General features: G+C 44.0%; 1 protein-coding gene across 1 annotated transcript in view; it reads right to left on the bottom strand.

Moving 5' to 3' along the window:
* Window positions 1–816: 816 nt before the first annotated feature.
* The window catches only part of LOC142664042 (uncharacterized), a 30,358-nt gene continuing 3,320 nt past the window's right edge, over window positions 817–27,854 (bottom strand). The window contains exon 4 of the mRNA XM_075842937.1: window positions 817–1,961. Within this exon, the coding sequence (XP_075699052.1) occupies window positions 904–1,961 (1,058 nt within the window). The 3' untranslated portion in view covers window positions 817–903. The remainder of the gene's footprint in view (window positions 1,962–27,854) is intronic.

Below are 27,854 nucleotides of genomic sequence, written 5' to 3'. Positions count from 1 at the left end.
GGTGTTCAGCATGGAAGAGACAGGATCGCGGGGAGAGCAAAGTCGCACATGAGTTCGGACGTTCCTATGTCATCACGCCACCGCCTTAATGGGCAGAAGGGACATGTTAAAAGCCACCCCCCTTTTAAAGCAACCAGTCTGCTCTTATAATTCAACCAGCATAACAGAATGATATCATCTGCTTTGTCCTCGTTAAAACGTTCTCCTGAACTAATGAGAACATCAGTGAAATTATGTTAGCAGGTCATATTGTGGCAGGGCTGAAATGCAGTTGAAATTGGGTTTTTGTGATTAAGTTAATTTTCATGGCAAGCAATGACTTTGTAATTAATTACAATGCATCTGATTACTCTTCAAAAACAATCTACAGTTAATATAAATTGCCGCTATAAAACCTGAAGAAGAAAATTTTGTGAAAAACAAAATTTGTGTCATTCTCAAAACTTTTGGCCAGGACTATACTGCTGACACCCACTGGTGATGGTGCAGACTCTCCGTCATACCTGTACAGTGGTTTGTGGAAATGCTTTTCCAACATTGCTGTATCTACATGGCAGATATCAGGAAAGGTTAAAGGACGTTTAAATAATCTCACAAAGTGACACACCAGATTTTAAAAAAATAGTTCTGTGTGAGGCAATAATTGGCTGCGTAGCCAAGGTGTTATTGTCTGTGAATAACCTGATGAGTTACAAAATAATTTTTTGCTCCTACAGCTTTTCCCACATTCCAAAATAGAATACAGGTTTTGTTTATGCAGATTTTTTGATGAATTTAACATTTTTATTTTCATGTAAAACATTTTCCATACATAGAACAAAATAACTTCTACCCTCTGTGAGTTTTCTCATGTTTAGCAGGATTTGATTTTCATAAAATGCATTTCCCACATTCTGAACATGATTATGGTTTGTCTCTGTGACTTCTCTCATGTATAACAAGATTTGATTTATCTGTAAAACATTTACCACATTCTGAACATGAATACGGCTTCTCTCCTGTGTGACTTCTCTCATGTATAACAAGATTTGATTTATCTGTAAAACATTTACCACATTCTGAACATGAATACGGCTTCTCTCCTGTGTGACTTCTCTCATGTTTAACAAGATGTGATTTTTGTGTAAAGCATTTCCCACATTCTGAACAGGAATACGGTTTCTCTCCTGTGTGACTTCTCTCATGTCTAACAAGATTTGATTTCTGTGTAAAACATTTCCCACATTCTGAACATGAATACGGCTTCTCTCCTGTGTGAATTCGCTCATGTTTAACAAGACTTGATTTCTCTGTAAAACATTTCCCACATTCTGGACATGAATATGGCTTCACTCCTGTGTGACTTCTCTCATGTATAACAAGATTTGATTTCTGTGTAAAACATTGCCCACATTCTGAACATGAATACAGCTTCTCTCTTGTGTGAATTCTCTCATGTTTAACAAGACTTGATTTCTCTGTATAACATTTCCCACATTCTGAACATGAATATGATTTCTCTCGTGTGTGAATTCTCCAATGTTTAACAAGACTTGATTTCTCTGTAAAACATTTCCCACATTCTGAACATGAATATGACTTCACCCTTGTGTGATTTATCTTGTGTGTAGTAAGACTTGATTTATGTGTAAAACATTTACCACATTCTAAACTAGAATACAGCTTCTCCACTGTGTGAATTCTTCCATGCTTTAAAGGACCTGAGATTTTTGTGACCTGTTTATCACATTGAAACCTTTTAGCCCCTTTCTGAGCTTTACTTGTGGTAACAATCTGGGATTGGTTAGGAGAAGGATCCTCATGATTTGGGGAATTATATAATAGATCTTTACTGTGAAGTCCTGGATGTACATTAATGGTAGTGTGGGTTTCTCCTGAAGACTGTTGCATGATATCTTCATCTTCTACTTCATCATTTATTGAAAACATGACGTTTCCCTCAGTGTTCTTACTGGCATTTTCTGTTAGGATTAAAAATAGATTTTTTGATTTTTATATTTTTCAAACCACACAGTAGACAAATTTATAACATATAAGGCTGCATGCCGTTTTTTTTATAGTCAGTCAGAAGTGGATCCAGCTGGATGGAGAGGTTTGAGCCATTCCTTTCAAAACCACCACAGGCTTTGGCTCAAAAAACTGTACCAAATACTGCCGCAAAAACGGAATGCCTAATTCCAGCCTGATAAATCTTTGAAAAACACTTTAAATGGACAATAACTTTTCATTAAAAACTGGTGCTAATCTAATAGTATACCTGATATCTAGCAATTTTGATATTTGATTTCTTAAAAAAATGTCTGTTTTATCCTTGCAAAGTCTGTATGAAGTTACTGCCACTAGGTGACTCCTTTTCTATAATTTGCTGTCTACTCTCGGTTGTCCTACAAATTCAGTCTCTAGTTACAGAGAAGAGTAGACAGACTGCAGAAAATGGGAGCGCCTCTCTCTGCTAAAGCTTCCTGTACCCATAGCCTGCCTGAACTCTCATGTAATCCTTGCAGTAGCTTCTTGCATCTCTCTCTGCTTTGTTATACATTTTTTTCTGACTCCCATGTGCACTTTGCCCTAGATGTTTAACCCCTTAAGGACACAGCCTGTTTTGACCTTCAGGACACAGCCAATTTTTTCAAATCTGGCATGTTTCACTTTATGTGCTAACAACTTCGGAATGCTTTTACCTATCCAAGCGATTCTGAGATTGTTTTCTCGTGACACATTGGACTTTATGTTGCTGGCAAAATTTGCTCGATACATTAAGTATTTAATTGTGAAAAACACCAAAATGTATCGAAAAATTGCAAAAATTTGCATTTTTCTAAATTTATATGTATCTGCTTGTAAGACAGATAGTAATACCACACAAAATTGTTGCTAATTAACATCACCCATATGTCTACTTTAGATTGGCATTGTTTTTAGAACATCCTTTTATTTTTCTATGAAATCACAAGGCTTAGAACTTTAGCAGCAATTTCTCACATTTTCAAGAAAATTTCAAAAGGCTATTTTTACAGGGGCCAGTTCAGTTGTGAAGTGGATTTTAGGGCCTTATATATTAGAAACCCTTGATAAGTCACCCCGTTTTAAAAACTTCACCCCTCAAAGTATTCAAAACAGCATTTAGAAAGTTTTTTAACCTTTTAGATGTTTCACAGGAATTAAGGCAAAGTAGATGTGATATTTTCAAATTTCTTTTTTTTCTTTTGCAGAAATTCATTTTTCATCTATTTTTTTTGTAACACAGAAAGTTTTACCAGAGATACGCAACTCAATATCTATTGCCCAGATTCTGCAGTTTTTATAAATACCCCACATGTGGCCCTAGTGCACTTATTGACTGAAGCACAGGCCTCAGAAACAGAGGAACACCTAGAGGATTTTGGGGCCTCCTTTTTATTAGAAAATATTTTAGGCACCATGACAGGTTTGAAAGGCTCTTGCGGTGCCAAAACAGTGGAAATCCCCCAAAAGTGACCCCATTTTGGAAACTATACCCCTTGAGGAAATTATCTAGGGGTATAGTGAGCATTTTGACTCCGCAGGTTTTTTGCAGAAATTATTGGAAGTAGGCCGTGAAAATGAAAATCTACATTCTTTCAAAGAAAATGTAGGTTTAGCTAATTTTTTCTAATTTCCACAAGGACTAAAAGGAGAAAACGCACCACTACTTTTGTAAAGCAATTTCTCCCGAGTAAAGCAATACCCCGCATGTGGTCATAAAAGGCTGTTTTGACACACGGCAGGGCTTAGAAGGGAAAGAGCGCTATTTGGCTTTTGGAGCTCAAATTTAGCAGGAATGGTTTGCGGAGACCATGTCGCATGTGCAAAGCCCCTAAGGGACCAAAACAGTGAATTCACCAAAAAAGTGACTCCATTTAGGAAACTACACCCCTTGAAGAATCCATCTAGGGGTGTAGTGAGCATTTTGAACCCACAGGGGTTTCATAGATTTTATTAGAATTGGGAAGTGAAGATAAAAAAAATCCTTTTTTTCCAATAAGACGTAGCTTTAGCTCAAAATTTTTCATTTTCTCAACAAATAAAGGAATAAAAGAACCCCAACATTTGTAAAGCAACTTCTCTGGAGTACGGCAATACCCCATTTGTGGTCATAAACTGCTGTTTGGGCACACGGCAAGGATCAGAAGAGAAGGAGCGCCATTTGGCTTTTGCAGCACAGATTTTGCTGGATTAGTTTCTTGACACCATGTCACATTTGAAAAGCTCCTAAGGTACCAGTACAGTGGAAACTCCCCAAAACTGGCTCGATTCACGAAACTACACCCCTTGAGGAATTCTTCTAGGGTGTAGTGAGCATTTTGACCCCCACAGATATTTCAAAGATTTTATTAGAATTGGGCAGTGAAAATACAAAAAATCCTTTTTCTTCAATAAGACCTAGTTTTAGCTGAAAATTTTTCATTTTCTCAACAAATAAATGAAAAAAAGCACCCCAACACTTGTAAAGCAACTTCTCCTGTGTACGGCAATACCCCATATGTGGTCATAAACTGCTGTTTGGGCACAGAGTAGGGCTCAAAAGGGAAGGAGCGCCATTTGGCTTTTGGAGTACAGATTTTGCTGGATTGGTTTCTGGGCGCTATGTTGCATTTGCAAAGTCCCTGTGGGACCAAAACAGTGGATCCCCCCAGAAGTGACCCCATTTTGGAAACTACACCCCTAAAGGTATTCACCTAGGGGTGTACTGTGCATATTAACACCACAGGTGATTGGCAGAAATTGGTGTGCACTCGATGTTGCAGAGTGAAAATGGGATTTTTTCCATAGATATGCCAATATGTGGCGCCCAGCTTGTGCCACTGGAGACACACACCCCAAAAATTGTTAAAAGGGTTCTCCCGATGCTGATGCCATATATGTGGAAGTAAACTGCTGTTTGGGCACACTGTAGGGTTCAGAAGGGAGGTAGCGCCATTTGGCTTTTGGAGCGTGGATTTTGCTTGTAGTAGTTTTGTTTGGAGTCTTACTGGTGTTTCCGTTTATAATGTGGGGGTACATGTAAGCCGGGCGGAGTATATAAGGGGCATAGTCAGGTGGTATAATAATGGGGTAATTAAAACAATAAAATGATCCATAGATGTGTGTTACGCTGTGACACAATCCTTTCTGCACAGGCCGGTGTCGCACTAATAAATGGTCTTTACTTATTCCCCTTTTGGTCCACACTCGGGATCTTTGCAGTTTCAGGAATTTTGCTGGGAAGTGTTGTCCTGGTATAATACGGGCACCCTTCCAGCAGATATGTTTGGGCCCTCCCCTTCCTGGTTCCCTAATTTTAGGGGTCTTGATAATTCGCCACTTGAAACAGACGAAACGTTCCCATCGGGCTGGCACAACGGCATATTTTTATTTCCTGGCTTATTGGAGCCTTAACTAATTTTATTTTTTCATAGACGTAGTGGTATGACGGCTGTTTTTTTTTGCGGGACGAGCTGGAGTTTTTATTGGTACCATTTTGGGGTACATGTATCTTTTTGATCACTTGTTATCCTTTTTTTTTGGGAGGCAACGTGACCAAAAAAACAGCAATTCTGTCATATTTTTTAATTCTTTTTATACAGCGTTCACCATGCGTTATAAATTACATGTTACATTTATTCAGTCCGATTCAGGCGATACCTAATTTATAGCACTTTTTATGTTTTACAACTTTTTGCACAATAAAATAACTTTTGTAAAGAGAATGGATTCTTTCTGTCGCCTAGTTGTGAGAGCCATAACGGGTTTAATTTTTTCGTCGACGGAGCTGTATGAGGGCTTGTTTTTAGCGAGACGAGTTATAGTTTTTATAGACACAGTTTTTGGGTACATGCGACTTTTTATTTCAATTTTTGGAAGACAAACTGACCAAAAAATAGCAATCATGTCAGTATTTTTTCGTTTTTTTTTACGCCGTTTACTGTGCGGAATAAATAACATTATATTTTTATAGTTAAGGTCGTTACGGTCGCAGCGATACCAAATATGTATGGCTTTATTATTTTTTTTCAATAATAAATGACTTGATAAGGGAAAAAGGGCGATTGTGTATTGTGTTATTATTTGAAACTTTTATTGTATTTTTTACAACTTTTCTTTAGTCCAACAGTTTGTTTGATGTTCTAATACATTGCACTACCTATGTAGTGCAATGTATTAGAACTGTCAGTTGTTCACTGACAGCAAGCCGATCAGGCTCCACCTCCGGGCGGGGCCTAATCAGCTTATGTAATGGCAGACAGGAGGCCATTGTTAGGGCTCCTGTTGCCATAGTAGCAGTCGCCAGCCTTGCCATCGCATGGCAATGCTGCCGATTTGCTACAAACCTCTAGGATGCAGCGATCACAATGGATGCATCGAAGGGGTTAATGCCAGGAATCAGAGCTAGCTCCGGTTCCTGGCGATAGATCAGGGTGTCCGCTGTAACATACAGCGGACACCCACTGCTGATGACGCCGGCTCAGCTTCTGAGCCGGAAGCTGAGCCAGCACCATCTTGCCGATGGTACCGGAAGCCTCCTGGGCCCCGCCGACGACGGGACATAGGAGGATTCCCTTACTGGCAGACCGGGAGGTAAGCATTAGCCCTCCAATTGCCTTTGCAGCCACCGGCAACCCAGCGATCACGTTGCTGGGGTGCCGGTGTCTATAAACTCCTCACATGCTGCGATCTCTATCGAACGCAGCATGTGAGGGGTTAATCGGTCGGATCGGAGGCTAGCTCCGGTCCTGGCCGATACCCCAGGGTGCCAGCTGTAACATACAGCTGTCACCCGGCGGTGATGTCGCTGGCTCAGCTCCTGAGCCAGCTCCATCTGTTTCACGTACAGTTACGTGGAGTTACGGGAAAAGACCATCTCCCATCACGTAACTGTACGTGAAATGGCGGGAAGGGGTTAATGTTTGCTGCAAGTATTTCTCAATAATAACTGAAAAGCTGCCGGTACAGGGTCCTCACGTCACGCTAAAAGTTTGTCTATTGCAGAGAATCTCAGGAAATTGTGGCATTGTCTCGTGGCTTCACAAAAAACATGGAAAATTTGTACGGTTTTGCTTTTATTTGCAAGAATTTTCAAAGCTCTAAAATGCGAGTAAGACCTCATAACATCGCTGGAGACTGAGGAGCGTGACTATTTTTAACTTTTGGATAAAAACATAGGTGCGCTTTAAAATCTATCAATGATGAAGTCCAGGATTCTGGCCTACACCCAGTCACCACTTTTATTACATAAACCTTAACTTGATAAAACAAACATATATTTAACCCCTTAGTGACCAGCCTATTTTTTTAGTTTTTCCATAGTCTCATTCAAAAAGCTATAACTTTCTTTATTTTTCCGTCAACATAGCTGTATAAGGTCTTGTTTTTTGCGGGACAAGTTGTATGTTTTAACAGCACCATTTTGGGGTACATAGAATTTATTGATTAACTTTTATTTCCTTTTTTTTGGAAGGGGAATAGAAAAAAACTCAGCAATTTCGCCACACTTTTTTGCGTCCTAAATTTAGACCGTTTACCGTGTGGTATAAATAACACAATAACTTTATTCAGTGGGTTGTTACAATTGTGACAATACCAAATTTATATACTTTTCTTATGTTTTACTACTTTTACACACGAAAAACTTTTTTTTCAAAATAATTTGTTTTTGTATCTCTATAGTTGAAGAGCCATAACTTTTTGATTTTTCAGCCGATGCAGTTGTATGAGGGCTTTTTTTGTTTTGCAGGACGACTTGTAGTTTTTATTGGTACCATTTTGGAGTACATACTTTTTATTCACTTTTTATCACATTTTAACACAAGGCAGGATACATAGAAAACAGAAATACTTCATTGTTTTTTTATTTGATTTTTTACGGCGTTCACCGACCAGATTAAATAATGCAATAACTTTATAGTTGAGGTAATTACGGATGCGGCGATACCAAATATGTGTAACTTTTTTTAATTTTTTATTACTAATAAAGCATTTTGTTAGGGGAAAGAGTGGGTTTTTAATTTTTTTTCACTTTGAATTTTTATTTATTTATTATTATCTTTAGTAAACTCTTTTTCAACTTTTTTATTAGTCCCACTAGTGGGCTTTACTGTGCGATCACCTGATCGCTTTTATAATACACTGCAATTCCTCTGTATTGCAGTGTATTACTGCCTGTCCGTGTAAAACGGACAGGTATCCCTAGCAGGCATTAACTAGAGGCAGACCTGGGGGCATTTATTAGGCCCCTGGCTGCTATAGAAGACACCGGCACCCTGTGATCTTATCGCAGGGTGTTAGTGAAGTGAGAGAGGTAGCCCCCTCCCTCCAAAACCACTCAAATGCGGAGCTCGCTATTGAGCGCCGCATCTGAGGAGGTTAAACGGACGAGACCGTAGAGGCAGACCTCCAGTAGCTGAGAGCAGGAAGATTTAACTGCTCCCGGCAGTGATTATTTATTCCGATGCAGCGCCGAAAAAAGGCAATTGCATCGGAATAAAGCCCGATAGTTGCCGCCGTAAAAACACCTATGGGCGGTCACTAACGGGTTAAAAAACCATTACCCTGTCTGACAATCCTACCTGTCCTCTGCAAACACATTTGACCCTTTAACACCAATTTGGAATCACTTTGTTACAAGAACCTAATATTGTCATTGACAATCTAATCTTGGCCACAGATAATGCGTCATGAGACAAAGCACACATCTCCTGCTGAATTCACGGACATGACAATGAGGTCTGTATATCCTAATGGCTGATCAGTCACCGGATCTCAGTATTATAGAACATGTTTAGGATGTAGTGGAATATACAGAGTGAGGTTATCAATCAGAATCTGTAATGAAGGTTTCCAGTACATTGTTATATCATTCCGCTAAGAATTCAGGATGTTCTAAGGGGAAAGAGCGTCCTATCAAGTACTAATAAGGTGGTCCTAGTGAAGTGGCCTCTGAGTGCAGGTGATCATCACTAATACGTCTTTGTATGTACAATAATTACATGTGAAATACGAGCTTCCTAATAATCATGGATCTGGAAGATTAGATTACCCCCAAATAGAAAAAAAAACATCTCCCCTTATGACTTGTGAGCAGAGTTGTCATGGGGACCTTGTGTATTTTCTAATAGTTTCAGAATTTTTGTCCCAGTCTCATATTAAATATAGATCTATAATGAGGATCTTTCTTCTCAGACGTTATTATTCGGGGATTTGTTACGGTTGAACCAAATAAATTTAAAAAGTACCAAAATGTATGTTTTTTGTTGTTGACTATAACAAAATTATGTTTAACCCTTTCCTGCAAAACGTGAAGTGATTGGCGGTATATAGTTCCTCCACAACGTACTGACATTTATAGTAAATTCAGACGTGGCAGATTTGTTACAGAAACTTCTGCAGATGAGACTCGTGAATAGAAAAGTTTCTGTGCTTGAATTTCTGCAAACCTCATACAGATGAATGGAAAAAGTCTCAGACATTTCTGCAACAAATTTGCTGCGTGTCAATTCTTGAGTTGTAAAAAAATGCCATGAATTTCATGCGTGTTTTACAAGCGACTCATCTGAAGTTTTTTTTTTAGTTTTTTTGATTCCTACATTTGTAACCTATTTTTTTTTCTGCCGTTTTTCAGGTTCTATAGAGAAGCATGCTGCGTTTTGAAAAATAAATGGCACGGAAGCAAAACACTCACCAAAAGAGCAGAAAAAAACACAAATAAAAAACAGCCATTGTGTGCGGTGCATTTTATATTTTACTATAAACTGTCGTGTAACGTCTGCCTGAAAAAACAAATAAGTCAGGAAAAACGCCACTGAGGGTGGTTTCACACACAGTGCAAGGCCGGAAATGTCATCGAGAGCCGCCTATCAGCATTGAACTAGGGTGCTCAAGTAGTTACATTTAGTATTCTCAGATCTCGGCTATTAATCGCAGCTGGTGCCCCCCGAAATCTGACACTAAGCCTAGTACATGACCGGATTCATAGATCACCTTGTAGAGAACTTCTATGTGCAGTCATAGCTCCCTCAGGTCCTGCACTATGTATAACACATTGTCTGACGTGTTACTGTAATGTAGAACTAAGGAGGAACCCCACCTTACCAAACCTCCCAATTCACTTTCTAAATTCATTATTACTGACCTGTGGTAACACCTCCTGGAATACACGGTTGATCGCCCCTCAACCGCTGTTCTTCGGCTTCATCATCCGCTTTATTATTAGTCAGATCTTGCCCCTGATTTCACATATGTAACAATTAAGTACAATACAACTGTAAAGGATCTGCCAGGCACAGCGGGGTTAACTCCCAGAACTAATCAGTCAGCACCTGAGAATACATCCCTGAGACTGACTCCTGCTTCCACCATTCAGGCTGGCAGGCTTAGGAGTGGGAGAGCCTATCGTAACCTGGCCAGACTCAGCTAGCTCCCGCCCTCGGTCTATTTAAGCCTGCACTTCCTGTCCCTCGGTGCTTGTTATTGCTTTTGTTTCTTTCCTTGTGGTTCCTGGCCCAGCTACAGCTCCTGCTATTTTTGATCCTGCTCCATACCGACCCTGGCTTACCGACTACTCTTCTGCTTTTCGTTTTGTACCTCGCACACTCCTGGCTTGACTCGGCTCGTTCACCACTCTGGTTGCTCACGGTGTTGCCGTGGGCAACGGCCCCTTTTCCTTGCTTGTGTTCCTTGTATGTTTGTCGTGTTTGTCGTGCACTTACTGAGCGCAGGGACCGCCGCCCAGTTGTACCCCGTCGCTAGGGCGGGTCGTTGCAAGTAGGCAGGGACAGAGTGGCGGGTAGATTAGGGCTCACTTGTCCGTCTCCCTACCCCCTGCCGTTACATAATAACAAGCCCATACCTAGTCTACCCCTGGTCCCTGACACCACTATGGATCCCCGTGAGACCCTGGCTCAGCAAATGCAGGGTCTCTCCCTACAGGTCCAGGCCCTGGCTCAGAGGGTCAACCAGCCTGATGCTACCCTGGTAGTTCCCCGCACCGCACCTCTTGAACCCCACCTCAAGTTGCCCGACCGGTTCTCAGGGGACCGGAGGACTTTTCTCTCCTTTCGGGAGAGTTGTAGGCTTTACTTTCGTTTAAAGCCTCATTCCTCAGGTTCTGAGAGCCAGCGGGTGGGTATAATTATGTCCCGGCTCCAGGAAGGGCCCCAAGAGTGGGCCTTCTCCTTGGCTCCTGACGCCCCTGAACTTTCCTCCGTTGATTGTTTCTTTTCTGCTCTCGGACTTATTTATGACGAGACTGACAGGACTGCCTTTGCCGAGAGTCAGCTGGTGACCTTAAGTCAGGGTAAGAGACCTGTTGAGGAGTATTGCTCTGACTTCCGGAAGTGGTGCGTAGCTTCTCGGTGGAATGACCCAGCCTTAAGGTGCCAGTTTAGGTTGGGTCTGTCGAATGCCCTGAAAGACCTGCTAGTTAGCTATCCCTCTTCTGACTCCCTAGACCAGGTTATGGCTTTAGCGATACGACTTGACCGACGTCTCAGGGAACGACAACGTGAACGTTTATGTGTTTTCTCCTCCGACTCCCCCATGATGTCTCCCGAAGCTCCGTTGCTTCGTTCCTCCCCGAAAGATTCAGAGATACCTATGCAACTCGGGGCCTCCGTGTCCCCCCAACAACGTAGAGAATTCCGCAGGAAGAATGGTCTCTGCTTCTACTGTGGGGACGACAAGCATCAAGTGAACAACTGTCCTAAGCGTAAGGTTGCAGCCAGAGAACTTCCGCGTCTAAGTGATCATCGGGGAGGTCACTTGGGCGCACAGGTATTTCCCGTAAATATGAAACGTACTAAGATCTTGCTTCCCTTTCAGGTCTCTTTTGGTGGTAGGTCTGCTACCGGCAGTGCTTTCGTGGATTCAGGGTCCTCTACTAATATCATGTCTGTGGAATTTGCTATGTCCCTTGCTATGCCTCTTATTGATTTGCCTAAACCTGTCCCGGTAGTGGGTATCGACGCCACTCCTCTTGCTAATGGTTATTTTACGCAGCATACCCCTGTTTTTGAACTCCTTGTTGGCTCCATGCATTTGGAGCAATGCTCTGTACTGTTGATGCAGGGATTATCGTACGATTTGGTTCTAGGTCTTCCCTGGTTGCAGTTGCATAATCCTACGTTTGACTGGAATACTGGGGAGCTAACCAAATGGGGTAATGAATGTTGTACGTCATGTTTTTCTGTTAATTCTATTTCTCCCCCTAAGGAGGCGAATACGCTACCCGAGTTTGTTCAGGACTTCGCTGATGTTTTCTCTAGGGAGGCCTCCGAAGTGTTACCTCCACATAGAGAATACGATTGCGCTATCGAATTGGTACCAGGAGCTAAGCTTCCTAAGGGTAGGATATTTAATCTTTCTTGTCCCGAACGTGAAGCTATGAGAGTGTATATCCAGGAATCCCTGGCCAAGGGTTACATTCGTCCCTCTTCTTCTCCGGTAGGTGCTGGCTTCTTCTTCGTGAGGAAGAAGGATGGTGGTCTTAGGCCATGCATTGACTACCGTAGCCTGAATAAGGTCACGGTAAGGAACCAGTATCCCCTTCCTTTGATTCCTGATCTCTTTAATCAGGTTCAGGGGGCCCAATGGTTTTCTAAATTGGATCTACGGGGGGCGTATAACCTTATTCGCATCAAAGAGGGGGATGAGTGGAAGACTGCGTTTAACACGCCCGAAGGCCATTTCGAATACCTCGTCATGCCCTTTGGGTTGTGTAATGCCCCTGCGGTCTTCCAGAATTTCATAAATGAGATTTTGAGAAATTACCTGGGGATTTTTCTGGTAGTGTACCTTGATGACATACTGGTGTTTTCCAAGGACTGGTCCTCCCACGTGGAGCATGTCAGGAAGGTGCTCCAGGTCCTTCGGGAAAATAAACTGTTTGCCAAAACCGAAAAATGTGTGTTTGGGGTACAGGAGATTCCATTTTTGGGTCAAATCCTCACTCCTCATGAATTCCGCATGGACCCCGCCAAGGTTCAGGCTGTGGCGGAATGGGTCCAACCTGCCTCCCTGAAGGCGTTACAGTGTTTTTTGGGGTTTGCTAATTATTACAGGAGATTTATTGCTAACTTCTCGGTCATCGCTAAGCCCCTTACGGACCTCACTCGCAAAGGTGCTGATCTCCTCCACTGGCCTCCTGAGGCTGTCCAGGCTTTTGAGGTCCTTAAGAAGTGCTTTGTCTCGGCCCCGGTGCTGGTTCAGCCCAACCAAATGGAGCCATTTATCGTGGAAGTTGACGCATCTGAGGTGGGAGTGGGGGCTGTCTTGTCCCAGGGTACCAGGTCCCTCACTCATCTCCGCCCCTGTGCCTACTTCTCCAGGAAGTTTTCGCCAACTGAAAGTAACTATGATATTGGCAACCGCGAACTCTTAGCCATTAAATGGGCATTTGAAGAGTGGCGCCACTTCCTGGAGGGGGCTAGGCACCAGGTAACGGTCCTTACCGACCACAAGAATCTGGTGTTCCTAGAATCTGCCCGGAGGCTAAACCCGAGACAAGCTCGATGGGCGTTATTTTTTACCAGATTCAATTTTTTGGTTACCTATAGGGCTGGGTCTAAAAATATTAAGGCTGATGCACTGTCGCGTAGCTTCATGGCCAGCCCTCCTTCGGAGGAAGATCCTGCTTGTATTTTGCCTCCAGGTATAATCATTTCCTCGATCGATTCTGATTTAGTCTCTGAAATTGCTGCTGATTAAGGTGCAGCTCCCGGGAACCTTCCTGAGAACAAGCTGTTTGTTCCCCTGCAATTCCGGCTAAGGGTACTTAGGGAAAATCATGACTCCGCACTATCTGGCCATCCAGGCATCCTGGGTACCAAACACCTCATTAACAGAAATTATTGGTGGCCTGGGTTGCCTAAAGACGTTAAGGCCTACGTCGCCGCTTGTGAGGTTTGTGCTAGGTCCAAGACTCCCAGGTCCCGACCAGCGGGCTTACTGCGTTCGTTGCCCATTCCCCAGAGACCTTGGACACATATCTCCATGGATTTTATCACCGATTTGCCTCCATCCCAAGGCAAGTCGGTGGTGTGGGTGGTGGTGGACCGCTTCAGTAAGATGTGCCACTTTGTGCCCCTCAAGAAACTACCCAACGCCAAAACGTTGGCTACCTTGTTTGTCAAACACATCCTGCGTCTCCATGGGGTCCCTGTCAATATTGTTTCGGACAGAGGGGTACAATTTGTTTCATTGTTTTGGAGAGCCTTCTGTATGAAGTTGGGGATTGATCTGTCCTTCTCCTCTGCCTTCCATCCTGAAACCAATGGCCAAACGGAGAGGACTAATCAGTCTCTAGAACAATACTTAAGGTGTTTTGTCTCTGACTGTCAATTTGATTGGGTCTCTTTCATTCCCCTCGCCGAATTTTCCCTTAATAACCGGGTCAGTAACTCGTCAGGGGTCTCTCCTTTTTTTTGTAATTTTGGGTTTAATCCACGGTTCTCCTCCGTTTCACCTGGTAGTTCCAACAATCCTGAGGTAGAGGTCGTTCATCGGGAACTGTGCACAGTCTGGGCCCAGGTTCAGAAAAACCTAGAAGTGTCCCAGAGCGTACAAAAAACTCAGGCTGATAAAAAACGTTCTGCTAACCCCCTGTTTATGGTCGGGGATCTGGTGTGGTTGTCGTCTAGGAACTTGCGTCTCAAGGTTCCGTCCAAGAAGTTTGCTCCCCGGTTTATTGGGCCGTATAAGGTCATTGAGGTCCTCAATCCTGTCTCCTTCCGGCTGGAGTTACCCCCGTCTTTTCGGATACACGACGTGTTTCATGCCTCCCTCCTCAAACGCTGCTCCCCGTCCTTGGCTCCCTCGAGGAGACCTCCTGTTCCCATCCTCACCCCGGAGGGGGTGGAATTCGAGGTGGCCAGGATTGTGGACAGCAAGATGGTCCAAGGCTCCCTCCAGTACCTGGTCCATTGGAGAGGATTCGGGCCCGAGGAGAGGACTTGGGTACCCGCCCGGGATGTTCACGCTGGGGTATTGGTCAGGAGGTTCCACCTGCGTTTCCCCAGTAAGCCAGGTCCACTTAGAAAGGGTCCGGTGGCCCCTCATAAAAGGGGGGGTACTGTAAAGGATCTGCCAGGCACAGCGGGGTTAACTCCCAGAACTAATCAGTCAGCACCTGAGAATACATCCCTGAGACTGACTCCTGCTTCCACCATTCAGGCTGGCAGGCTTAGGAGTGGGAGAGCCTATCGTAACCTGGCCAGACTCAGCTAGCTCCCGCCCTCGGTCTATTTAAGCCTGCACTTCCTGTCCCTCGGTGCTTGTTATTGCTTTTGTTTCTTTCCTTGTGGTTCCTGGCCCAGCTACAGCTCCTGCTATTTTTGATCCTGCTCCATACCGACCCTGGCTTACCGACTACTCTTCTGCTTTTCGTTTTGTACCTCGCACACTCCTGGCTTGACTCGGCTCGTTCACCACTCTGGTTGCTCACGGTGTTGCCGTGGGCAACGGCCCCTTTTCCTTGCTTGTGTTCCTTGTATGTTTGTCGTGTTTGTCGTGCACTTACTGAGCGCAGGGACCGCCGCCCAGTTGTACCCCGTCGCTAGGGCGGGTCGTTGCAAGTAGGCAGGGACAGAGTGGCGGGTAGATTAGGGCTCACTTGTCCGTCTCCCTACCCCCTGCCGTTACAACAACAGAGAAGGCGAAGAATCTAACAGATCAATATAAGAAACCACCAAAATCTATGACCGCAGCACCAAAAAGCTCCACACCCCCTATATAGATCTGGTATAGGGCTCAGCTTCATCTACCTTATGATTCTCTGGGACATTGTGATTTTCCTCTGGACAGTCGTGGGAATACAGAGGACTGGGACATCTCTCTGGTGGATTTCTTCTACTGGATCCATCTGTAGGAAACACACAGTGACTGAATACATTTCTACTGTATATCTGTCTATATATCAGACACTTCAAGCTACACTTCTATGTTTACTGATCAGAGCCGAAATTACAATGTTGAGGTCCTCACTGCCTGTGCCGCTGTTCCTGCACCCTGTAAGCCGCAGGCCTATTATGGCCTACCAGAGTGAATGGTGGGGAACTAACGGCTTTCTGATCCACCATAGCACTCAATTGCATCCTAAGGTGGTGAATACACGTGAAATCGGCAGGACGCAAGGGTCCTATTATAAGAGCCCCATGCCAACTAAAAGTGTACCAGGTCTTTGCCCAGGAACAATACCCCCTGCTAAAAAATTTACGGGAGGGAACCCACAGTCAGACAAAGTACATGTAGTAAGGAAAACAACTACTCCAAGTTTCCTCTCTACAGGGGATGGGAAACCACTGAGGTGTTGGAGGAAGCTCTACGGTTATATAACTCCAAGTTTCCTTTCCCTGGTGCTGTTATGGCGAATAATATTATATCAAAAATAATATTTATCAGTACATTTACCGGTAATTGGTTTTCTTTGAGACCATGACAGCACCATGAGAGAGACAACACCTACTGTCCTCCTCCATATATACACACCGATCAGCCGTAACATTAAAACCACTGACACGTGGAGTGAAGAACATTGATGATCTCGTCACAATGGCTCCTGACAAGAGGGGGGGGGGGGGATATTAGACAGCAAGTGAACAGTCAGTTCTTTAAGTTAATGTGTTTGAAACATGGAGAAGTATAAAATGACAAGGGACAAATTAATCAGAGCATCCCCAAAACTGTCAGTCTTGTAGGGTGTTTCTGGTATGTAAAGGTTCGTACCTACCAAAAGTGCTCCAAGGAAGGACAACCGGTGTACCGGCAACAGGGCGATTGGCGGTCAAGACTCAATGTGAGTGTGGAGCTCATCTGGTCCCAGCCCACAGAAGAGTTACTGTATAACACATTACTGAAAATTTTACTGCTAGCTGTAATAGAAAGGTGTCAGGTCACGCAGAGCATTGCAGCTTACTGCGTATGGAGCTGTGTAGCCTCAGACCAGTCAGAGCGCCCATGCTGACACCACCAAAAGAACCTACAATAGGCAGTATCAGAACTGGGCAATTGAAGATGTTGGCCTGGTCCGATAATTCCCGTTTTCTTTTACATCATGTGGACGGCCGGCTGCGTCGCTTACCTGGTGAAGAGATGGCAGCAGGATGCATTATTGAAAGAAGTCAAGCGGGCAGAGGCAATGTGATGATCTGGGTAATGTTCTGCTGGTCCTGGCATTCATGTAAATGTGACAGGTACCACCTACCTAAACATTGCTGCAGACAAGTAGCCCCTTATGGCAGCGTTATTCCTAACGGCAGTTCCCTCTTTCAGCAGGATGATGCCCCCGCCACACTGCAAATATTGATCAGGAACGGTTCAAGGGGTTGACTTGGCTCCAAATACCCCAGATCTCAACCCGATCGATTATCTGTGGAATGTGCTGGAAAAACAAGTCGGATCCATGGGGGCCGCACCTCACAACTTACAGGACTTGAAGGATCTGCTAACGTCTTGTGCCACATACCATGGAGATGCCATGTCTCCATGGGTCAGAGCTGTTTTGGCATCACGGGGGCGACCTACACAATATTAGGCAGGTGGTGTTAATGTTAGGACTGATCGGGATAGGCAGAGAGAGACATTTTACATAGTTACATAGTTAGTAGGTTAAACAAGGTCTAAGTCCATCACGTTCAAACTTTTTAGACTTACAAACCCCAGTTCATCCAGAGGAAGGCAAAAAACACTCTTTATAGAGGACTTGTCGGCTCTCCTCACACGTCTGTATAGTAAATCCTTGTATTCCCCATGAATCAACAACTCTGGAGCATCTTTTCTTAGAACTCTGCATTATGCCGTTCCTCTGTTATTCTTACTGGAAATGTAAGATTAAATTGAGAAAAGAGTGTTACCATTCTGCTTGTAAAAGAGTCGTGTCCTTACACCTTCTGATATTTTCAGCACTGATTGGACATTGTCAGACTGTATGGTCATGCCCCTGGCTGGTGTCATGTCCGTGGCTGTGGGCTGTCAGCTCCGTTCTCCCGCTGAGAGCCGCAGCCACGAGTCGGCAAGCGCTGGCCCCAGCCTCCTCCTCAGGGGAAGCCAGCGCTCGCGTCTACTCACCACTGCCGGATCCCGTAGGGACCATAACAGGGGTCCAGCTCCCTAGTTCTATGTATGAGCTTTGTTGTTGTATTCCTAGTCTGTCTTGCAAATGGTCCCCTAGTGTTTCCTGCTCCCAGTGTTTCCTGTTCTTGTAACCTATATCCTAGTGCCGTGCTTAGCTGTAGCCGTAGTGTGCTGTATTCAACGCCTGTCCTGCTTCTCCACACCTGACGTCCACCTGCTGTCAAGTTCCTGCCTTGCTACTGTCCGATCTGCCACAGGTACCCTATATGAACTCTAGACTTTGACCTACGTCCTGTCGGCCAGCTGCCTTACCGCCAAGACGGTACGGCCCAGTGGGTCCACGAACCCTACGTGACAGTTGGTAACACCTAGATGTCATATAATTCATACGCTTCTAGGAGTAATAATAGAGGAACAGCGCAATGCAAAGTTCTAAGAAAAGGTGATTTATAATTGTTAAGATATGGGAAACAAAAGTACTTAATATACATAACGAATCCCAGTAGATGCAGAGGAAGGTAAAAACCAATCACCACAAGACAGAGACCCAATTCTACATAAAGTGAAAAATACCTCCTTGCCCCGGCTGACAATCGGACAGATCCCTGGATCCACATTCTTTTTTTTTTTTTAATCAAATAGTTTTTATTAACCAAATTTTCAGATAGAACAAACAAAAATCACATGAAACATGAACACCCCGCCCACCTCCCTGCCCCATCCCACCCCCTGGCAAAGAGTACTATGCACTTTATCATCTTATCAACTTACATTGAACATTCCAATATTCCACTACCAACCCGTCATCCTCTAACAAAATAATACCCAACCTAGCCCCCCTAGCCCTACAGATACCGTATTCAGAAGAGACATCGATGGCAACCCTGGTGTCCGCAACCACTCAGTCCACTGACCCTCAAATTTTTTACGTTTTAAATTGCCCTCTCCATCCGTATAATTCTATTCATATTATTAACTAATTCACCATAAGGAGGTGCAGAAGAGTCCAACCACCATGTAGATATCAGCTTACGAGCCGGATACAGTACTTTTTTAATGGCCAAATTTTGGAGAGCAGTAGCTTTGAGATCGTCCACAGAACCCAGAACCCCTATCAGTGGATCCCGTGACATCTGGAGACTAAACACCCCCTCTATCAATACAAAAATCCCTTCCCAATACCTCTGCAAAGCAGGACAGCCCCACATCATATGGATAAGGTCGGCCTGTTCCTCCGAACATCTTGGACACCCCGCATCAGTCCGGAGACCAATTTTCTGCAAAAGCACCGGGGTGCGATAAACTCGATGAAGTAAAAAGAGCGGAGACCTGCGGTGAGCCTCATTAAGTGAAATCAACGGGACATCCGCTAAAATACTTTTCCAAACCTCCTCAGAGATAGGGCCTACATCACGCGACCACTTCACTCTCAACTTATCCAAAGGTGATTGCGACACAGAAGGCAGATTGACCATACAAGAACGAAATGACACCCTTCACACTACCTGCAGTCTCAAGCACGCGTATAACTACTAAAGTCTGTACCTCCGGAGGAGAGTCACCATATTGTGCATTTAGGGCATGTCGCAATTGTAAATACTGATAAAAAGTAAAGTAATTGGGTAAAGTAAACTCCTCCTGCAATTGTTGAAAGGACTTAAGGACACCATCTTTATATAATTGCGCAACATACCCTTACCCCAAGATTATCCCACAGGTCAAACCCCTGTAAGTGATACAACTCCCACAACCGCACATTATGCCACAGAGGGGTGAATTTAGTAATCCCCGTTATATTTGTAAATCCCGGGTCTTCCACCAAATCTTATGAAGCAAAGAAACCGTCGGCATAGGACTGGGAGGAAGTCTAAAACGATGTGCTTCAAGCAGGGACAATAAGGTCCCCTGACCTAACAAATGAGACAATATGGCTCCGCCCAAACTCCCATGATCTGAACCTCCCCAACCTTTAAAATGTTGCAATTGCACCGCCAAAAAATATATTTGAGGATTAGGGACCGCCAGACCTCCCTCATCAGTAGCCAACTGCAAAGTCCCCAACTTAATTCTAGGAGTTCCCCACCCTCAAATGAACCCCCTAAAGATTTGATTAATTCTGTGAAACAAAGATTTGGGAATCCATACTGGAGAGTTATGCAAAATATAAAGTAGTTGTGGCATCAAGATAATTTTTATTAAGCCAACACTGCCCACCAATCCCAATGGCAATTTATCCCAGGCCTTAGTCTTCATTTTAAATTTGCCCAGGGGCGCCAAGATGTTCAGAGGAATGAAGTCCATTACTGTTCGAGTAATCTGTATCCCCAAGTATTTAAACGGTGTTGTAACCGGGACCATAGCCATATCAGGCAGCAAAGGATCCACCAACGGATCCGCTGGAAGTAGGGCTGACTTAGTCCAATTGATAGCAAGACCAGAGTAAGCACCAAACATAGTGATAGTTTGAACAGCCTGAGACAAGGACTCCTGCACATCCCCCAGAAACAAGAGGATATCATCAGCATATAATGCCACCTTCTTTTCCAACCCCCCATATTTAAACCCTACAAATTCCTGAGTCATCCTAATCTTACTAGCCAAAGGTTCAATTGCCAGCGCGAAGAGCAAACGTGACAATGGGCAGCCCTGTCGCATACCCCTTTTCAGAGTAAAAACATCAGACACCAAATTATTAACCCTTACACGAGCTCTAGGCATATTATACAGTAATCTCAGCCAGGAGAGATATTGGGGTCCAAATCCCATCCTCTCCGGGATGGCCCACAGATAAGCCCATTCCACACTGTCAAATGCTTTAGCAGCATCTAGAGATAACACAACTCTGTTCCCAGGATTATCCGGGACCGCCTGGAGATTCAGGAACAGATGTCTAACATTGATCGCAGTGAATTTACACGGTGTTCCAAATTATTATGCACATTGGATTTAAGTGCCATAAACATTTAATTATTAGTTTTTCAATTAAACTCATGGATGGTATTGTGTCTTAGGGCTCTTTGGATCATTGTAATCAATCTCAGACACCTGGGATAATTAGTTTGCCAGGTGTGCCCAATCAAAGGAAAACGACTTAAGAAGGACGTTCCACATTATTAAGCAGGCCACAGGTTTCAAGCAATATGGGAAAGAAAATAGATCTCTCTGCTGCCGAAAAGCGTGAAATAGTGCAATACCTTGGACAAGGTATGAAAACATTGGATATTTCAAGAAAACTTAAGTGTGATCATCGTACTGTGAAAATATTTGTGGCTAATTCAGAGCACAGGCGGGTTCGTTTAGATAAAGGCATAATGAGGAAGGTTTCTGCCAGATAAATTAATAGGATTAGGAGAGCAGCTGCTAATATGTAATTGCAAAGCAGCAAACAGGTATTTGAAGCCGCTGGTGCCTCTGGAGTCCCGCGAACCTCAAGATGTAGGATCCTCCAGAGGTTTGCAAGTGTGCATAAAGCTATTATTCGGGACCCCTAAACAATGCTCACAAGCAGAAACGGTTGCAGTGGGCTCAGAAATACATGAAGATTAATTTTCAAACCGTGTTGTTTACTGATGAGTGCCGTGCAACCCTGGATGGTCCAGATGGATGGAGTAGTGGATGGTTGGTGAATGGCCACCATGTCCCAACAAGGCTGCGACGTCAGCAAGGAGGTGGCGGAGTCATGTTTTGGGCTGGAATCATGGGGAGAGAGCTGGTAGGCCCCTTTAGGTTCCCTGATGGTGTGAAAGTGACCTCTGCAAAGTACGTAGATTTTATGACTGACCACTTTCTTCCGTAGTACAAAAAGAAGAACCGTGCCTTCTGTAGCAAAATTATCTTCATGCATGACAATGCACCATCTCATTCTGCAAAGAATACCTATGTGTCATTGGCTGCTATGGGCATAAAAGGAGAGAAACTCATGGTGTGGCCCCCATGTTCCTCTGACCTCAACCCTATTGAGAACCTTTGGAGCATCCTCAAGCAAAATATCTATGAGGGTCGGAGGCAGTTCACATCAAAACAGAAGCTCTGAGAGGTTATTCTGACATCCTGCAAAGATATTCAAGCAGAAACTGTCCAAATACTCACAAATTCAATGGATGCAAGAATTGTGAAGGTGATATCAAAGAAGGGGTCCTATGTTAACATGTAACTTGGCCTGTTAAGTTTTTTTTTATTGGATGAGCTTTTGATTTCTGTAAATATGACCTCCTGATGCTGCAAATTCAACAAATTACAATTTTAGTTCTCTTTACAACCTTTAAAAGGTTTTGATCTCTGTTGTGCATAATAATTCGAAACAGTGCATTTTGAGTTTTTTACTTCTAAAATAAAATCTGTTATCATTAGGAGATTTGTTCAATAAAATTAGCATTATACTCCAACGGTTGATGGCTTGAAGATTATACTGACTGTCATTTGCATCGACTATATAGCAAAATCAGCGAAAAATAACATTTGCATAATAATTTGGAATGCGGTGTAGATGGCATAAAGCCCACTTGATCATTATGTACAAGTGATGTTACCACCTTTCCCAATCTGAGCGTCAGGACTTTAGCCAAAATTTTAATATCAGTTGGAAGTAGAGATATGGGATGATAGGAATCAGGATACTCTGGATCTTTATCCGGTTTTAAAATAATGACTATGAGCGCCTCCATCATTGAATAGGGCAGGCAGCCGTCCTCTCCTGCCACCTGCAACATTGACAACATCTGAGGCAATAACAAGGCACCATAGGTTTTGTAAAGTTCAACAGGGAACCCATCAAGCCCAGGAGCCTTATCATTAGCCAACTGTGATACTGCCTCCTCTAACTCCTCCAGCGTAATAGGCGACTCTAGAGAAACCGCATTGCTCCGACGACAAAGACGGCAAGGTAATACCATTGACATAACTATTGATAGCCTCGTCGGAGACCACAACCTTGGAAGCATATAACAGCCTATAATATTCACAAATTTGAGTCAAAATACCTGAGTCAGTGAAAAGCTCGCCTTGCCCGTTCCGAATACCTGCCACAAAATTAGCGGCCTGCTGCGTTCTAGCAATAATAGCCAACAGATGTCCAGTACGCTCCCCTCCTCAAAGTATCTCTGTCTCATAAACATGCGTTTATTCTCTGCTCTTTGTTTATCATGCGCCGTGAGTGCATCTTGCGCCTCCCTCCATGAGCTCAAATTTTCATGCGTAGGGTCTAGTATATATCTCCCCTCTGTTTCCTGCAGTCAAGACTGTTTCAGCACTCCTAATTCCCTAGTCTTCCTTTTAACTCTAGACACCTCTTGTATAGAGTCTCCGTAAGAAGGCTTTCATGGCATCCAAAACCACCAGTATAGACGCAGAGCCCACATTTTCTTGGAAATACTCCTTCAATCCATCTAGTATACCCCCGCCCACCAACTTCAACCAGAATGGATTAAGTTTCCAGCCTGGACGCCTATTAGGAGCTACAACCTGTAACCCCAAAGTTAATAAGACAGGAGTGTGATCAGATAAAGAGCGCGGAAGATACCTAACACCTTCAACATAGGGCAACATGCGAGTATTTCCCAAACACAGGTCTATACGAGATAATGAATTATGAGAAGCAGAAAAACAAGAATACTGTCGCAGGTCCGGCGCCCGGAGTCTCCAGAGGTCATGCAGATCCAACTCACGTAAGAAATGACCGAATCTAGTAGCCCCGGAGGAAATAGGCGCAGCCACCATCGGGAACTTATCTAAGAATGGTTCAAGAAATGTATTAAAATCACCTAAGATGACCAATAGAGCCTCCGGAGCAACCACCAGGAAACCCAAAGCTGATTAGAGCACCTGAAAATGGTGGTCGAACATAAATGGCAATGACATTACACAGAATCCCATAAAGTTTTAAAATATAGGCAAACATATCTTCCCTCCTTGTCCACTTCCGACCTGAGACATTCAAATGGCAGACTTCTATAAACTAGAATACTAACACCTCTCGAATAGGAGTAAAACGTGGAATGAAACATATGGTCAATGCATGTCCGTTTAAGTAAGTGCACAGAGTCAGGCAACAGATGCTTTTCCTGTAAACATAGAGCGGGCAGATAGTCCCGTAAGGTAGTAAAGATTGCATAACGTTTATAGTATCATTTAAGCCACGGACATTCCACGTTAGAAAATTAACTTTTCCCGCCATAGAAACAGGTAGAAAGTGGCCAGCAAAGGACATCCCTATCTCCGAATGAGACAAGCAATAATTTCCCGATAAGTGCATAGTACTTCCCAGCAAACCCAGTTATCCCCCCCCCCCCCCGACAAACAGACCCAACAAGAAAAAAAAAACATTAGACATCAAATTCAGCCTTCTACTCGAGAAGGCGGGGGGTATTGAAACAAAGCCATATCCAGCGACCATGCGTTTGAAACAGTGCAGTACCCCAGACGAACCAGCATCTAGGAATATAAAGCAACAGAGCAGCCATAAACCACCCCACTGTAAATCTGTAATGCTAGTATCAAAAAACATGCGAAACATAAACCAGGACAATAGGTCCAATGCAGTTCCCTCACCATCAGTAGGATACGAACTACCAGTATCGCACATTCAGTATACAAAATAACAAGCATATAATACAATATAATTTGCAAAATAACTCAGTTCAGCAACCAGCTTGTAGAAGTGAAGCTTTCCACAGTCCAGGACCAATTTACTCCATCACTGAGCAGGAAAACATGCTTCAGCAAAAACGTCATGTAAAGTACACTTTCAAGGATCTTCTCTTCTGTCTTGGCACAGCCGTCTCTCATGCCGCTCAATCCAGGACATCGCCTCTCCTGGCGTAATGAAAAAGTGAGTCTCACCAAGAGCAGCAACACGTAGCTTGGCCGGATATAACATACCATACGTCACATTTAAAAGACATAATTTGCGTTTGACTTCAAGAAACATAGCTTTTCTGCACTGCACATCCGCTGAGTAATCAGGATAAATAGATACATTAGCACCTTGGATAGTAAGATCAGCGTGATCAGGTGCTTTACGTAAGACCATGTCTCTGTCCCTGTAATGCAACATTTTGATTAAAATGGGACGAGGATGAGCCCCTGGTGGTAAAGGCCTGGTCGGGACCCTGTGAGCCCTTTCAATGGCAAATAACGGCGACAAATTAGTGCGGCCAATTTTCTCCTGCAACCAGGAAATAGTCGTCGGGCTGAGTACCTTCAGCTCTTTCAGGGACGCTCACCAATCTGATGTTGTTACGACGCGACCTGTTCTCAAGATCATCAGCTTTCGCCTTCAGCGCCGCAATTTCTTGTGCATGTTGTCAAGTCTCTCTGACCAATGGCGTCACAGTATCCTCCAGCACTGATATCCGACCCTCCATTGCTGTCGTACGCTCCGTGACCTTCTGTATGTCATGTTTGGTAATAGCCAGAGATTCCAAAATGCCCCTCACTTGCAGCTGAAGGGTACAAAGCACAGAATTGCATTGTTTGACCGCCATGAACACATCTGTAAGCGTAGGTTCAGCAATAACCTCAGGTTGTGTAGGAGTCTCGGCACGCGGCATACTAGCAGTTTCTATCAATCCCTGTGCAACTGCCTGAGTTCCAGATATATTGTCCTCAACCAACAGACCCACAGGCAAAGCATCAACATTTACAGGGTTAACAGCATCCATAGGTGATTCATCAGGTAATGGTACAGGCAAAGAGTGAGCAAATTGGTCAAGACAGGCTTCAATCTCCCGTTGCATATCAGGCTTCCTGGGTTCTTTAACAGCCACAGCTACCCTCTGGAATGCCTTTTTCCCTAGCACTCTGTCCACCCCTGCTTTTCATAGACATATCAATGTCCTGTGTGAAACTGGAAAGGGAGATATGGTAGCTACGAGAACTGAGGAGAGACCCTCCTATAGAGCCACGTCGAGTTCTCGTTCCTGGTGTTAGCAGGGATAGCATGTACTCAGGATCTCCTCTTGACAAGACATCCAGTAAACGATGTAGACACGGCACAAGTCAGCAGCACCGCACAGAGGCAAAGACCCTCCGAGTCCGTCCAGGCACAGAAGGGGACCGAACAGCAACTGCCACACCTCGTGGCTGCAAGATGGTGCCCGACTACTCCAACTCCCGCAGCAGGGCGAGACAAACAGCACAGCAGGTAAGTATGCAAACGAGAAAGGCACTGCACGACTCGGTCCCAGAGACACTCAGAAAGCCGGTATAGAACAGTAAATCTCCAAAAGAAAGCTTCTGGTAAGTAGAAAGTAGAAGTATTCAGGATGTATGGCGGGAGCTCCTACAGCACACGTCCGGCTACATGCTAGGTCAGGCCACGCCCCTCCTGGATCCACATTCTACATTACTACCAGTGACCCTGTATATTGTGTCTCACAAGGAAGATATTTAACCCTTGTTATATCTCCAGATGATTGTGGTAGAACTTTACACTCAGCTGGAGAGATTATAGGAGCAGCGCAGATCAGTCACTGGTTATATAAGACTATGTTCACACCCAGAAGTGACTGTCCCACTCAACTGATTGTGGTTAGTAGAAATTCATGTACTTGCTGCAGAAACAACAACATTCAGTTATATGGAAACTTCTACAACAAATCTGTGACCATCGCCTAGTGGAGCACTGCAGCCAGGGGCGTAGCTAAAGGCTCATGGGCCCCGATGCAAACGTTCTTATCCCCCCACCCGCAAACTTCTCATGGCCGACGGTCCGCAGCTTTCAGCTGCATCGCTGGGTCTCCTAAGTGACCCAACAATGCAGCACTAGCAGCCGGGGGCGTCACTAAGGACTTAAAATGTCAGGGGAAATAGCCCCAATACATATGTTCCCCCCAAGAAAATGTGTGTGTGTGTGTATAGGAGACAGAATATCTATAGCACTATGACCCTATAAACTTTGGATAGAATTAGATACAGTGGCTCAGCAGACAGTATCACACATGAAAGGATTAGATATAAGGCCCAGCAGACAGTATCACACATGATAGGATTAGATATAAGGCCCAGCAGACAGTATCACACATGATGGGATTAGATACAGTAGCTCAGCAGACAGTATCACACATTATAGGATTAGATACAGCACTCAGCAGACAGTATCACACATGATTGGATTAGATACAGCACTCAGCAGACAGTATCACACATGATTGGATTAGATACAGGGCCCAGCTCGCTGACATTGCGGCTCCAGCGCTGGACCCAGGAAAGGTAAGAATAATACTTGTGTTGTTTCTTTATGTGTTACTCATTGTTTTTGTGTGTTTGTGTTTTTACAAGTTCAGTTGTTGACTACGTCGGATTCGAGGACGACTTTAATGACAGCGCTTTTTTTATTCACAATAAAATGGTTAATGGGGGTTGTTTTTTTATTTCAATAAAATATTTTTTCTATGTGCTTGTATTTTTTTAAACTTTATTATTACCGCCTTAGTAATGGCCGCTGGCTGATTGACAACCTCGATAACTAAGGTGGGGCTTAATGTTAGCAGGTGCAGAGGCTAAGGCCTTATTCACACGAACGTGTATTAGGTCCGTGCTACGCTCGTGGAAATCACGCGCGTCGAACAGACTTCTATAAATCAATGGGGCCATTCTGACAGGTCGTGATATTCACGCAGCGTATGTCCGCTGCGTAAAACTCACTACATGTCCTATACTTGCCCGTGTTTCGCGCAGCACGCACCCATTGAAGTCATGGGTGAAGTCAATGGGTGCGTGAAAATCGCGCTCGGCACACGGAGGCACTACTGTAGTAAAAGAAATGAATGAAAACAGAAAAGCACCTCCTGTTTTTG

This window comes from Rhinoderma darwinii, chromosome 1 (genome assembly GCF_050947455.1).
Source record: "Rhinoderma darwinii isolate aRhiDar2 chromosome 1, aRhiDar2.hap1, whole genome shotgun sequence".
NCBI classification, from domain to species: Eukaryota; Metazoa; Chordata; class Amphibia; order Anura; family Rhinodermatidae; genus Rhinoderma; species Rhinoderma darwinii.
The sequence above is the reverse complement of the archived record's forward strand: the minus strand, read 5'-3'. Positions and strand labels throughout refer to the sequence as shown.